This window comes from Littorina saxatilis, linkage group LG1, assembly GCF_037325665.1.
Source record: "Littorina saxatilis isolate snail1 linkage group LG1, US_GU_Lsax_2.0, whole genome shotgun sequence".
Lineage (NCBI taxonomy): Eukaryota > Metazoa > Mollusca > Gastropoda > Littorinimorpha > Littorinidae > Littorina > Littorina saxatilis.
The window spans coordinates 90102722-90117721 of record NC_090245.1 but is presented as its reverse complement, the minus strand read 5'-3'; the positions used below and the strand labels follow the sequence as shown (position 1 = coordinate 90117721).

General features: G+C 43.8%; 1 protein-coding gene across 1 annotated transcript in view; it reads right to left on the bottom strand.

Moving 5' to 3' along the window:
• LOC138983701 (uncharacterized) overlaps positions 1-15000 on the bottom strand; it is a 37862-nt gene that overhangs the window by 20499 nt on the left and 2363 nt on the right. The window contains exons 2-7 of the mRNA XM_070357014.1: positions 14042-14281; positions 13517-13671; positions 13000-13095; positions 11365-11521; positions 2097-2142; positions 1703-1864 (exon numbers count right to left, since the gene is read on the bottom strand). Coding sequence (XP_070213115.1) covers positions 1703-1864; positions 2097-2142; positions 11365-11521; positions 13000-13095; positions 13517-13671; positions 14042-14235 — 810 coding nt within the window. The 5' untranslated portion in view covers positions 14236-14281. The remainder of the gene's footprint in view (positions 1-1702; positions 1865-2096; positions 2143-11364; positions 11522-12999; positions 13096-13516; positions 13672-14041; positions 14282-15000) is intronic.

Here is a 15000-nt window from a genome sequence, read left to right as displayed (position 1 = left end):
CAAGGACAGGGAACGAAAGAGAACGAAAGAGAAAAACAGGCTGATTGACGGAATAGACCAACTCCGGAAATAACGTGTTTCAGACACACCCCTCGCTAGTGACTGGCCTATAATGTACGTACTACGTTGGCCGGGAAAGTTTGACTCTATTAACAGCTATTGTGTTTTCAGCGTAGCAATAGGGTCCGATATTTAGACGAGACAAGTATAATGCCGACGAGTCGAAGACGAGTCGCATTATACTTGTTCGAGTCTAAATATCGGACCCTATTGCTACGCTGAAAATACAATAGCGATTATATAGCTGTTCTGACCTTGATTTGTTGTTCCAAACTTACAAAAGGACAGTTTTTGCGTCGATGCGTTGATCTCAGGTTTTGATAGCAGACGCCGTTTCTTATGCGCATTAGTTTTGCGCAGGCGCCACACTGACTTTGGAAAAAAACTCGATTTGACAACACAGCTGTTCATTCGTATACAACAAAAAGAAGTTTGAGTTTTTTTAAATTTTGAACAAGACTACTTATGAAGAAGACCAAAACACAACATCAACGGAAAACTAGAAACAACTGAAGAACTAGGATGCAACAAGGGGAGGAGAAGAGAACAGCTAATCCGTACAACGCGAGCAGACGGCAGCGAAGTTTTCAGTTTGGTGAATGGCATTTATACTTGTCTCGTCATGAAGCGAATTTTTCAACCTCAGTTATAAACGACTACATGAATGTTAGAGCCATGGGTTGAACATCAATACTTCAGAGGGGAAGTGGGGTATTTAGTGTGGAGTTACGAGATAAGAAAAGCCGAATGCGAAAGTTTGTGTCAGTCGGCAACTTAGCTCACACAGGCACACAAAATTAAAAACGGTTGTTCCGTTTTACTCCCCTGTTTGTACTACATCTTTCGACTTTGGGGATTTTGTGGTGTTTAGGGACAGAAAATAATTGGTTTAGTTCTGTTTCATCAGGAAGTTAGCAGAAAAGGGTATGCTATCGACATTTGTAAAGCTGAAAAACATTCCCGAGAAGAATTTCAAGTTGTCAGTGTGTGCTGTTGTCGATTGAAACATCGTGTGGTACAGATGGGTAAACCGGAACCATGCGTCTTTGTTATTGTCAATATGCTTTTGGATATTGGCAAAAATGGCCGACTTCCGTAGCATTATGCTTTGATGATCGGACGAGACCATCCAATCACAGCCCCCAAATTGCCCCACGTGTCCATCAGAATAGCTATATACATGTATAATAAGCAAGAGCATTCCCTCTTTCACAACCCATATAAACCCGACAGAGGTCCCCCCCCCCCCCCCCCCGAAAATCGTCTATTACGAATTTAGACACAACCATCATCGAACACTAAAGAAGAAAAAGAAGTCTATTACGATCTGTAAGGCCTAAAAAAAAAATAGGTGTGGTTACGGTAACCCGACCTACCCTAATTTTAGGGGCCGATCCTATAACTTTTTATTACATTTGTCAAAAACAAAAACAAAAAAAAACAAAAACCGAGTGCAAAAAACGCAATGAAAGCGAAAGCGCCCGAGTCGCACACTTATTTCCCTGTCAAGTAGGTTTAATTTGTACACATTAGAAAAAAAAAGTTAAAAAACAAAAAAAGTGATTGCCTACCTACCTACCCTATTTTTTTTGGCTATGTTACCGTAACCACACCTATTTTTTTTTTGGCCTAAGGTGCCTACCTTGGGGTCGTTGCTCGCGTCAAACTTCCACTTGTAGGACTGCACAGTGGCCCAGTTAAAGAGGTACTTGAACAGCTTGAAGTACTCGGACATGGGGTCCTCCAGGATCAGATAGTCGTACACCAGCGACCCGAAGGCGAACTGATGCTTCTTGTGAGTTACCTGGCACAGCAGTTTGAATGAAAATATTATTTTCGTTCTGAATGTTCATGCTCAGAAGAAAACAAATGCGAGAGAGTTTTAATTGCAATAAGACTGTTGTGTTGATGAGATAATCTGTCATTGATATTCTGTCTCTATCTTTTTGTGTGACTGTCTCTGTCTCTCTTTGTCTCGTACGTAATATGTTCAAGTGAGTCGTTACTGTCATCAGCAGCGAATTGCGTTTACTCACAATTATTTCGGCTTTGTCGTTCCCCAGATTTGAAGGCAAAATGACCCTGTAAAAACACGAACACACAACATGTTTGTATGACAGACTTTCGATATGCTGCATCAAAGAAAGCTCAAATGGATCCATCAATAACGTTAAAAAACAAACAAACATACAACTAAACAAGCAAGCAACTTAAGCAAGCAAGCAAACATACATACTATCGCATATAATTGTCATAGGAAATTAAAGTTAATAAAACAAGTCGCGTAAGGCGAAATTACTACATTTAGTCAAGCTGTCGAACTCACGGGATGAAACTGAACGCACTGTATTTTTTCCCCAAGACAGTACAGCTTCGTCAATCCCCGCGTGAAGGAAATCGCTCACCTCCCACGTGCAAAACGTAGTGATATTGACACGCCAGATTAGCGCGGTAGCGTATTGTGCTAAGCAGGAAAGCGCGCTTTTCTGTATTCTTGTTAACTTTCTGAGCTTGTTTTGAGTACAACCTATCATATCTATATGTTTTTGGAATCAGGAAATGATAAAGAGTAAGATGAAATCATTTTTGGATCGATTTCTTAAATTTTAATCGTAAGATTAATTAATCTATTTTCGTTAATTGTGATCACATTTTAAGAGTAAACATGACATATGTATATATTTTTAGATTTAGAATGTGATGAAGAATACGATGCAATCAATTTTAAATCTGTTTGCGAAAAATCGATTTTAATGACAACTTTAATGAGCAAACTCATTAATTAATTTTTAAGCCTTCAAGCTGAAATGCAATACCAAAGTCCGGGCTTTGTCGAAGATTACTTGACCAAAATTTCAACCAATTTGGTTGAAAAATGAGAGCGTGACAGTGCCGCCTCAACTTTCACGAAAAGCCGGATATGACGTCATCAAAGACATTTATCAAAAAAATGAGAAAAAAATCTGGAGATACCATACTCAGGATCTCTCATGTCAAGTTTCATGAAGATCGGTCCAGTAGTTTTCTCTGAATCGCTCTACACACACACACACACACACACACACACACACACACATACACCACACCCTCGTCTCGATTCCCCCCTCTACGTTAAAACATTTAGTCAAAACTTGACTAAATGTAACAAGTCGCGTAAGGCGAAATTACTACATTTAGTCAAGCTGTGGAACTCACAGAATGAAACTGAACGCACTGCATTTTTTCACAATGACCGTAGTCCGCCACTTTATGGAACGCCAGATACGCCATGTCCCCGCGGAATTCCTCGCGTAATTCCGCGCGGACTTTCGACCTATTCTCGTCGTTGATTGGTCAGAAATTCCGCCCGGGCCATTAATGTCCTCGCGCAATTTCTCGAGGAATTACGCGAGGAATTCCGCCCGGACTTTCGAGCTATACTCGTCTTTGATTGGTTCAAATGTCCTCGCGGACTTTTATCGGGAACGTTCGTATGGGTTCGGCACTTTCTGCCCGGAGTTTTAGATCGAGAAATTTAAAAAAGTTGGAACGGAATAGAATCGGATCGAGGTTAAAATGTCCTCGCGCAATTCCGCCCGGACTTTTATCGCAAACGTTCGGCACTCGTTTTGCACGGACTTTTAAATGTACGATGATGTACTTGTGTTTGATAGTGTATGATTGTTTGTTAGTTGTAGATAATAGTACGATGTTTGATGTTGTAATGTTTGTGTGTGTGTTATAATGCAATATGTTATGATGTAATGTATGATGATGTATTCGGTGCATGATAGTGGATGTATGCTTGTTAGTTGTAGATCTAGTACGATGTTTGAGGTTGTAATGTTTGTGCGGGTGTTATAATGCAATATGTAGCCGTATGGCCTACACAGGAGACAGCATCAGGGTGAGAATGGCCGAGGCATCTCACGCTTACGACCTGAACACGGCGGTGATCAACTCAACTCAACTCAACTCAAATTTTATTGGCTTCAATTTTCATGGAAGAATTTGTCTTGCGCTTGGGAGAAAGTAAGAGTATAACATATAACAAGTCGCGTAAGGCGAAAATACAATATTTAGTCAAGTAGCTGCCATTTTTCAGCAAGACCGTATACTCGTAGCATCGTCAGTCCACCGCTCACGGCAAAGGCAGTGAAATTGACAAGAAGAGCGGGGTAGTAGTTGCGCTAAGAAGGATAGCACGCTTTTCTGTACCTCTCTTTGTTTTAACTTTCTGAGCGTGTTTTTAATCCAAACATATCACATCTATATGTTTTTGGAATCAGGAACCGACAAGGAATAAGATGAAAGTGTTTTTAAATTGATTTGGACAATTTAATTTTGATAATAATTTTTATATATTTAATTTTCAGAGCTTGTTTTTAATCCAAATATAACATATTTATATGATTTTGGAATCAGCAAATGATGGAGAATAAGATAAACGTAAATTTGGATCGTTTTATAAATTTTTATTTTTTTTTACAATTTTCCGACTTTTAATGACCAAAGTCATTAATTAATTTTTAAGCCACCAAGCTGAAATGCAATACCGAACCCCGGGCTTCGTCGAAGATTACTTGACCAAAATTTCAACCAATTTGGTTGAAAAATGAGGGCGTGACAGTGCCGCCTCAACTTTCACGAAAAGCCGGATATGACGTCATCAAAGACATTTATCAAAAAAATGAAAAAAACGTATGGGGATATCAATCCCAGGAACTCTCATGTCAAATTTCATAAAGATCGGTCCAGTAGTTTGGTCTGAATCGCTCTACACGCACACACACACACACACACACACACACATACACACACACATACACACACACATACACCACGACCCTCGTTTTGATTCCCCCTCGATGTTAAAATATTTAGTCAAAACTTGACTAAATATAAAAACAGCATTCATATCACATTTCATGTATCACACACAGTAATCACTAGTATAAGCCTACAATTATCACATTTGTACCTGTATCATACATGCAAATAAATAGTATCACATTTCCACGTATCACACACAATATATACATTACATAACATACAGCAAGCTTCCATCTCCCGCGCGCCCCCCCCCCCCTCCCACACATACATATCCTCGCACGTGCGTCGACTCCATACAAATGACATCATCAGTCCATTAACTAAAATGCACAATGACTAGTAGTGGGTACATGATACTTAATACGTGCTCAACTAGACCTGCTAACTAAAATAATAACAGAAACAAAAACAAGGACTGGGCACAACATTTACACGTGTGTGACCTACTTACATCAGGTGCCTGTGATCTATAAATAACAATGATTGCGTTTAAAGTAAAACATGAATAATGCCGATGTTTACTAACAATGAATACATAACAACTAAGATAAGAATGTATGTGTTTTCATAATATGATTATTTTATAAAACACAGTGGGGAAATTTGGAAAATAATTTTTATACGAAACTGCGCACATCGAGTCGAGCTCTGTAGCGTGTGTGTTCGGAGGCAGGAGACACACATGGCTGTGGATATTAATTGTTCGGTGGATTAAAAAGGATACCCCGACTTCGGCAGGGCAGAAGGAGGTACAAGACGGTGTGCTGTATTGCTGTGTGTGTGTGTGTGCTGTGCAGACATTCTGTGTTATGTGCATGTTCTATTCTAGTCTGTCCGTAGGCTTCCTCTGAGGGCCTATTGTGTACAAGGGGAGGTCACTTCCGCCTTATAAACAAACGATCAAGGTCGTAACACCGTTGTTCACGGGGACCATTGTGGCCGTCGTCATGGACGATCCTCCATGCGACCTGCTCATTGGGAACCGTGTCCAGTTTGTGGACGGCGTCACCAGGGAGGTTCCCGTTTATAGGTCTCCCGACGTCATTTCAGTTCTCACGCGGGCACAGGCGGAGCGAGAGGACAACCTCTCAAACCCCTACCTGCTGCACGAGCTGCCCTGGGGAACGTGACCCCCGCGCTTCTCGCGAAGGCTCTGGATTCTGACCCAACATTAGCTACTCCTCGGGAGCACGCGAAGTCGGGGAAGGTGAAGCTGAGCGGGAAGCATGGGAAGTCAAGGTTCCTCAGGGAGAAGAAGTTGCTCTACCGTGAGTTTAGCAACAAAGAAGGTGCTTTCAAACAGGTTGTCGTGCCTCGCGAGTTTCGCGAGGGAGTCATGGCAACGGCACACGACTCAATCCTTGGAGGTCATCTTGGCACCAAGAAGACCACGGACCGTGTGTGGCGCCACTTCTATTGGCCAGGCATCTGCACGGATGTCCGACGTTTCTGTGCATCATGCAATAAGTGCCAGAAGGTGGTTGCCAAAGGAAGGGTGAGGAAGGTCCCCTTAGAGAAGATGCCGCTCATCGACGAACCCTTTCGTCGGGTGGCAGTTGACATCATCGGGCCCATCTTGCCTGCGTCTGAGGACGGAAACAGATACATTTTGACCATGGTGGACTACGCCACTCGATACCCAGAGGCGATCCCTCTGAAATCGATCGAAGCTACGCGAGTAGCTGAGGCACTGGTTACCATGTGGTCCCGGCTGGGAATTCCATCAGAAGTACTCACCGACAGAGGCACTCAGTTCACGGGAGGAGTGATGGCGGAGGCAGCACGACTGCTATCATTAGAGCAGCACTTCACCACCCCTTACCATGCTCAGTGCAACGGACTGGTGGAAAGGTTCAATGGTGCCCTGAAAACCATGCTGAGGAAACTGGCTCAGGAGAAATCACGCACGTGGGACAGGTACATCCCAGCACTGCTTTTCGCATACCGCGAGGTTCCTCAGGAGAGCTTGGGTTTTTCCCCATTCGAGCTGTTGTACGGCAGACAGGTACGCGGTCCCATGGCTATCCTGCGTCAGGCTTGGACGGACGAAGAAGCTGACGAGGAGGTGCAGACGACAGCGACCTACATCGTAGAACTCAGGAACAGGATTGAAGAGACCTGCAAACTGGCTCAAGAGAACCTGGGAAGAGCAGCACAGCGTTACGCGCGAGGATTCGACCGCAAGGCACGGCCGCGCAGCTTCAAGATCGGAGAACGGGTGTTGCTACTTCTACCTGTCAAACACAACAAGCTACAACTTCAGTGGCAAGGACCTTTTGAGGTGACAGCGAAGGTGGGCCAAAACGACTACAGAATCATGATGCACGGGAAAGCACGCCTGTACCACGCCAACCTGCTGCGCGCCTACATAGAGAGGACTGCCTATGGGGAGAAGAACAAAGACCAGAAGGACCAGGACAAGAAGAACAAAGACAAGAAGAACAAAGACAAGAAGACAGAGAAGGTTGCAGTTATCAGGGGTGAAACGAGGGGTTGCTCGTTCTTGAGGACGACCTTTCTGTCTGGAAACAGACCATCAACCTCTGCAATATCTTCAGGTTGCAAGGTTGGCAAACGCCAGACTTATGCGCTGGGCGTTGATTCTCCAACCGTACCAATTCACGGTACGCGTCATTCCGGGCGCCAACAATGTTGGAGCCGATTTTCTCTCTCGAGCTGTAGAGGAGAACATGACTGGGAGCGAAACCGAGGTTTCGTCTTGAAGAGGGGAGGTGTGTCACGATCTGGTGACATAGACCAAGAAAGTGTCACTCAGTGGGGTGCCTTCTCTTGGTCAATTGCGACTGAAAGCGCCTGTGCGTGAGTCGGGGCTACACGGCAGAGTTTTGCTGACAGCGCAGAGCACGGATTTTGTGGCGCACGGATTTTTCGGGGTTAATTCTGCTTTGCGAGGCAGAATTGTGGATAGCTGAACTTGATATGTGACAAGGTCAGTCACGTGTTATTGGCTAGGTGGTCTGTGAGAGACACAAGGACGGCGCACTTGACACTCAGCGGCAGAAGAAGAAGGATCGAATACGACGGTTTCTAGAGTATGATGGATTTCACCGGATAGAATATTCGGCACTCTAGGGGAACTTCAGCGAGTTATCACCTTCTCACTGCCACATGTTTTGCTGAGGACGAGTCGTCAAATCTTTCCTTCGTCGTGCGATGGTCTTCGCATAAGTATTCGACAAGGGGTTTCTGGATGTTGTTGTCACTGTTGACGAACAGAGGCCATTCCAGGGAGGAAGCGGGTTTTGCTTCCATGAGAGTGCTACATTCGTAGGCTGTTTGAGGTAATAAATCATTATTTAACGCTGTTGACGAGTCTGTGTTTGTGGAATGAAATACTCTGTTGTTCTTTCCAGGTTAGCGCATAATTTGCTCTCTGTGACGCTAAAATACTAACCTGTATATGGTTTTTGCAGGTAGGGAGAGAAGGACGAAAAATGGCTGTTTTGTTGTTGTGGGAAGTCCGTTTGTGCAGGCCCACGTGCTCGATGAGATATGTAAGGATGACATGTTTAAAGGTGGAGGGTGAGGGGTAGCTGACATGTTTAGTGCACCGATGCTTTCTGTTTGCAGCCTTTTCCTAACTTCTGTTCGGCTGCCTTTTGGGGGACCACGCTAACCAGCAAACCGGCTAACCAGCGAACCGGCTAACCAGCTAACCAGCGAACCGGCTAACCAGCTAACCAGCGACTGGGTGCGGCGCCTGATGCCTCCACAGTTCCCTGCTTCGTCACCACGCTAACCAGCACTTCATTCGACGGAGCAGTTGTGGAGGCTAAAAAGACTAATTACAGGCCGTCCACCCAGTGGCCAAAGAAAGCTAAGTGCACCATGTCTTTGCACCCCGTTGACCACCGTTGTTATTTTTGCTATCTGTGATTATTTTCGAGTAGTGACAACGTGGGGTGTGAGACACCTGCATTAATCAGCACTTTTGAGCAGAACAGTCGTATTTTCTTATCTTTACACGGGATCAGCGTGTTACTATAATTTTCTATATTCTAACTGGCATTTTGTCAGTGACCACGGGGTTTTATTACGTTTTGTGAACGTAAAAGAACATATTTGAGTGAAGTCTCGAGGGAGGTGGCGAGTTTTTACATAAACAGGCGTCTGAAACTTATACTTTTGTTGTCTCTTTTAATTGTATGACTGCGAGAGTGGATCGTGGTGTGGTTAGTTAGTTAGTAGTAACTAACCGTTTCATAATCACCTTAAGTGATATATTGAAACGTGACACTGGGTGAATTGTGGGTTGCGTACGTCCGAGGGGCACATGTAGCCTGTGTGTCTGAAGTAGTGGGTATGTTGCGTAAGGGTGTGCTGATATTGAACTTCAGTTGTGTTTTGCAAATGTCTATGCATCAGTGTATTATGTCTTGCCACACACATGCCAAATTTCCTTGTATTGATGAGGACAATAAAACTTCTTGTATCTTGTATCTTGTATCTTGTAAATAGAGACATCAGAACAGTGGGATTGGAAGAGAGTCGGATCAAAGAAACCAACATTAACCGCGCGCGCGCGTGTGTGAGTGTAGCTATTTCGTGCAAGCGGTTCTTGCAAACAGTACACACTTCAGATAAGTGCTCATGAGTTGTTTCCCTTGATTCAAATAAAGGGTTTTGACTGACTGAACACAGAGATTCTGGCCGTTTGTGCATCGGTTTGATTTGTCCACTATCCTTTTTTTCTGTGAGCGTGTATCATAATCGCATGAAATGAGTCATTTGTGTCGTGTTACGCCTCTTTTTACAGTTCTACTTTGAAAGGATGCCGCACACACATAACAACAGTCCTTCCTTTACGCTCTTTTAAGTAAAAAAAGAGGCGTCTACGTCGAATGACAAATATACATACCCTTACTTGAATAAAATGCTATACCAGCCAAAAATAAACCAGAAAATACATCTCTGACAACAACAACAACAACAACAACAACAACAACAACAACAACAACAACAACAACTCAATTCATGTCTGCAAAGGAAGCAGGACAGTTGCTGATTTCAGTACGTATCTAAAGAAGTAGATGCCCATATAGCGAGCAAAATTGCGTACATATCTGTCTAAAATCTGTATTTTTCTGTTTAATTTAACATTCTGCCTGTAAGAAAATGTCTTCTTCAAGCACCTTGGCAATGATCGCATTAACATCTTGCACCATTAACAGCGCAACATCAATTGCTATTTGTAATCCTGCGTTTTGAAGAATTTGAGTGGTCGCCCTTGATTTCAAAGCAATTACATATGAGTGTCCGGTAAATTCCCATTCCATGTTTTTAGTGAGTAGAGATAAGCTCGAAAGTCCGGGCGGAATTCCTCGCGTAATTCCTCGAGGAATTCCCCGAGGAATTGCGCGAGGACATTAAAAGTCCGGGCGGAATTTCTGACCAATCAACGACGAGAATATCTCGAAAGTCCGCCGGCGCGGAATTAATTCTGCGAGGACATGGCGCATCTGGCGTTCCATACCGCTTGTGCATAACGGGGTGAAACTGACGAGCCTGTTCAGCGCAGTAGTGGTTTTGCTGTGCTGCATAGCACGCTTTTCTGTACCTCTCTTCGTTTTAACTTTCTGAGCGTGTTTTTAATCCAAACATATCATATCTATATGTTTTTAGAATCAGGAACCGACAAGAAATAAGATGAAATTGTTTTTAAATCGATTTCGGAAATTTAATTTTGATCATAATTTTTATATTTTAAATTTTCAGAGCTTGTTATTAATCCAAATATAACATATTTATATGTTTTTGGAATCAGGAAATGATGTAAAATAAGATGAACGTAAATTTGGATCGTTTTATATTAAAACAAAATTATTACAATTTTCAGATTTTTAATGACCAAAGTCATTAATTAATTTTTAAGCCACCAAGCTGAAATGCAATACCAAAGTCCGGCCTTCGTCGAAAATTGCTTTACAAAAAGTTCAATCAATTTGATTGAAAAATGAGGGTGTGACAGTGCCGCCTCAACTTTTACAAAAAGCCGGATATGACGTCATCAAAAGTATTTATCGAAAAAAAGAAAACAATGTCCGGGGATATCATTCCCAGGAACTCTCATGTCAAATTTCATAAAGATCGGTTCAGTAGTTTGGTCTGAATCGCTCTACACACACACGCGCACAGACAGACAGACACGCACACACACACACACACACACACACACACACACACACACACACACACACACACACACATACACCACGACCCTCGTCTCGATTCCCCCTCTGTGTTAAAACATTTAGTCAAAACTTGACTAAATGTAAAAAGAGGAAGTCTGAGGACGAAAATCCCTTCTTCATTTCAATGTTTTGATATTATCTCAGGTGCCCGGAGAGGGGTTCCGCATAACTCTTATTTACTCTATTGCACAATTTAGAGCTCTTACTTCCCTTTGTTTCTCATATAATCAGAACATGCGCTGACAATCCATCCTGATGATTGTTCTAGAGATCTACTTACATGACGTTGATGTTGCCCTTGCGATGGTCCTCGATGTTCTGGTAGGACTGAGCTCTCCAAGAGGAGTCTTCTGGGATCTCGTAGAGCTTGAGGTCGTCAGCAAGAAAGGCCACCTCCGGGTCAGGCCCACGAAGGGCGAGTCTTGCCTCAGTGAACTCTACAGGAAGGTACAATGTTCACTGTTTGTACAACACGAAGGGCTAGTCTTGCCTCAGTGAACTCTACAGGAAGGTACAACGTTCACTTTTTGAACAACACAAAGGGCTATTCTTGCCTTAGTGAACTCTACAGGAAGGTACAATGTTCACTGTTTGTACAACACAAAGGGCTATTCTTGCCTCAGTGAACTCTACAGGAAGGTACAATGTTCACTTTTTGTACAACACGAACTTGCCTCAGTGAACTCTACAGGAAGTTACAATGTTCACTATTTGTACAACACGAAGGGCTAGTCTTGCCTCAGTGAACTCTACAGGAAGGTACAATGTTCACTTTTTGAACAACACAAAGTCGAAGGTACATTTTTTTTAAACTTTTTTTTTACAACAAAACCCCGCAAAAAGTTATACTTAGGTAAAGCGTAGTCTGGTATTTAAATTCGAAGAGTTGGAAAATCCACCTTGCTTCATCAGCTCCAAATAATCCGCACCGTTATTTCACATTTAATGCAAGGGTAACTGTTTGCTAATGTTAAAGGGCAGCTGTTGGGTTGTGGCTCTCAAAATCTGTTCATCAGAATGAGTTCTCATGTAACTGAAACTATACTTAAAAGTTACTTGGTGATTTTAACAGCTTGATAACACAAGTCCGAAGATTTTAGACATGCTACAATGTCTTTAATCGAAGAAAGTTTGCATTCTTGGCTGAGTCAATGCAGCCCGCTCGAAAATTACTTCCCTTGGACGCGTGACGTCAGCCGAGGAATCGGCCGGGTTGAACGGCGCTCTCTTTATACCGTGTAGTGAGCGCAATCGGGTTGTCTAGTCAAGCCCAAACGACTATGTCCTTCCTCACAGGCCAAAAGATAAAGATGTGATAGCAACTGGCTTCATCAATAGTAATTTATTGGATTCAGACAACAACAACAACAACAACAACAACAACAACAACAACAACAACAACAACAACAACAACAACAACAACAGACGAACTTTGGAAATCGTTCGTAAGTCGAACCTGCCCTGGCGCCATATCTCGATAGTAAACCACCTGCCCGTTACGAACACCGATGAGTTTGTGTACCATCTGATCAACTTGTTCATTGTGACCACCTGTCTATAACAATCTTTTTAGGTCGGTCCCTGGTAAGGCGTCCGCCCCGTGATCGGGAGGTCGTGGGTTCGAACCCCGGCCGGGTCATACCTAAGACTTTAAAATTGGCAATCTAGTGGCTGCTCCGCCTGGCGTCTGGCATTATGGGGTTAGTGCTAGGACTGGTTGGTCCGGTGTCAGAATAATGTGACTGGGTGAGACACGAAGCCTGTGCTGCGACTTCTGTCTTGTGTGTGGCGCACGTTAAATGTCAAAGCAGCACCGCCCTGATATGGCTCTTCGTGGTCGGCTGGGCGTTAAGCAAACAAGCAAAAGGTCGGTCCCTGGGGTGGTTGCTAAAGAGACAGGTTGGAATGAACTTACCTACACTGGGTGCTGCCATGCTGCCCTCTACTTTAAACCACCCTCTTTGTGGTGTTCCAAATCCGCTCAGGGCAATGTTGTAGGTTTTCAAGTTGGCTGACAAAAAAGAAAACATTTAAGACTGATACAGAACATTTTATTCGAGAACACACACACCCCAAAACACCCAAAACACCAACACACCCACACACACATACACACACACACACACACACACACACACACACACACACAAACACACACGCACACATACACACACACACACATACACACACGCACACACACACACACAAACACACACACACACTCACACACACACATGCACACACACACACACACACACACACACACACACACACAACAAGAAACACACGCTCGCACGCTCGCACAAACGCTCACACGCACACACACACACGCACACACACACACACACACACACACACACACACACACACACTACCCCAACCATCCCCCGCCACACATACACACACACGGCCATGACATGCTTCACACTCACGAACGCCAGGGATAGTGTACTGGAGAACGATCTTGAAGGTCTGCCACAGTTTGCCCTGCAGGCCGTTCAGCAGCTTGAAGTGGCCCTCGAACTGGTACGTCTTGCCTTGCGTGACGTTCAGCGGTATCTGAATAGGACCTTCCAGGCCGCGATCCCTGCACGGAGAAACTTGGTTTATAGCTGCGTGCTTATGTGTGTGTGTATGTGTGTGTGTTTGTGTGTGTGTTTGTGTGTGTGTGTGTGTGTGTATGTGTGTGTGTTTGTGTGTGTATGTGTGTGTTAGTGTGTGTGTTTGTGTGTGTTTGTGTGTGTGTTTGTGTGTGTGTTTGTGTGTGTGTGTGTGTTTGTGTGCGTGTGTGTGTGTTTGTGTGTGTGTGTGTGTGTGTGTGTGAGTGTGTGTGTCTTTGTGTGTGTGTGTGTATGTCCACCAATGATGTCATAGTAAACCATTCCTTCGGGTAAATTTCAATAGAATGCATGCCATCAAAGACATTGTCAACATTCGCCCTGTGATAAATCCGTTACCTTTGGCTGCATTTGATAGCGTAAGTTCCATCATAAACGTCGTCAGTGACTCGCTCCATCAGGAATCCGGCGCCTTTCCAGTCTGCTTCCACCACCTCGTTCTCAAAGCTGGGATTCCTCAGCAGATTTTCTTGACCAATGACAAGCTGCCACGTGGCAAGAGCCACCAGCGTCCCAAGCAAGTGCGCGCGCATGGTTAAATCACGAGGGGTAACTTCTGTGGACGCTGTTTGTTCTCCGCTGAAATCAGATCGATTTGGATGCTTTTCAACATTATCGGTGGTGTAGAAAACGGGGACGGGTGGGGCGCTGTGGGGGGGGGGGGGTTGGTGGTTGGGGATGGTGGTGGTGGTGGCAGGTATGTCCTGAGCCAGAGAATTTGTCGGCAATACCTCCTGTTTGAGGGGAACGCTAAAGTATGAGGACTTTTAACAATAATGTCCCAAGATCTAAAGAACAAAGGGACATACACGCTCCTACTATAAACGACATGTACAACAAGAGTAGGTGAGAGTTGTACGAAACAAGTTTTAAAATGAACAAGACACTTTCATTATCTATTCCACTGGAAAAACTAAATCTGTCTTTAAAGGCATATGTACGCGCTCCCGTGTTTACAAAGTGTAGTTTGCCCATAATCGATGTCAAACGCACCATAAGACCATATAATGACGATATGTCACCATGCGCGGACCATAATACATGCATTACAGCTTGTTCTAGCCTCTGAAAAAGTGAGGCTGTCAACAAAGCCGCGGTGTTAGCTCCCTTGCATCAACGTTACATGTGTTGCCAAATCTATAAATAGGACGATCCAGATCAAAATGAAAATTAACATATATATCTCAACATTGAAGGGGTCCTAGACCACAATATTTTGCAGGGAACTTAATTTAGCATGTCTCCAGCTGTTGGTAAAGCAATTAGCGTGTATAGTCATCGAGTACATATGGCTTTAA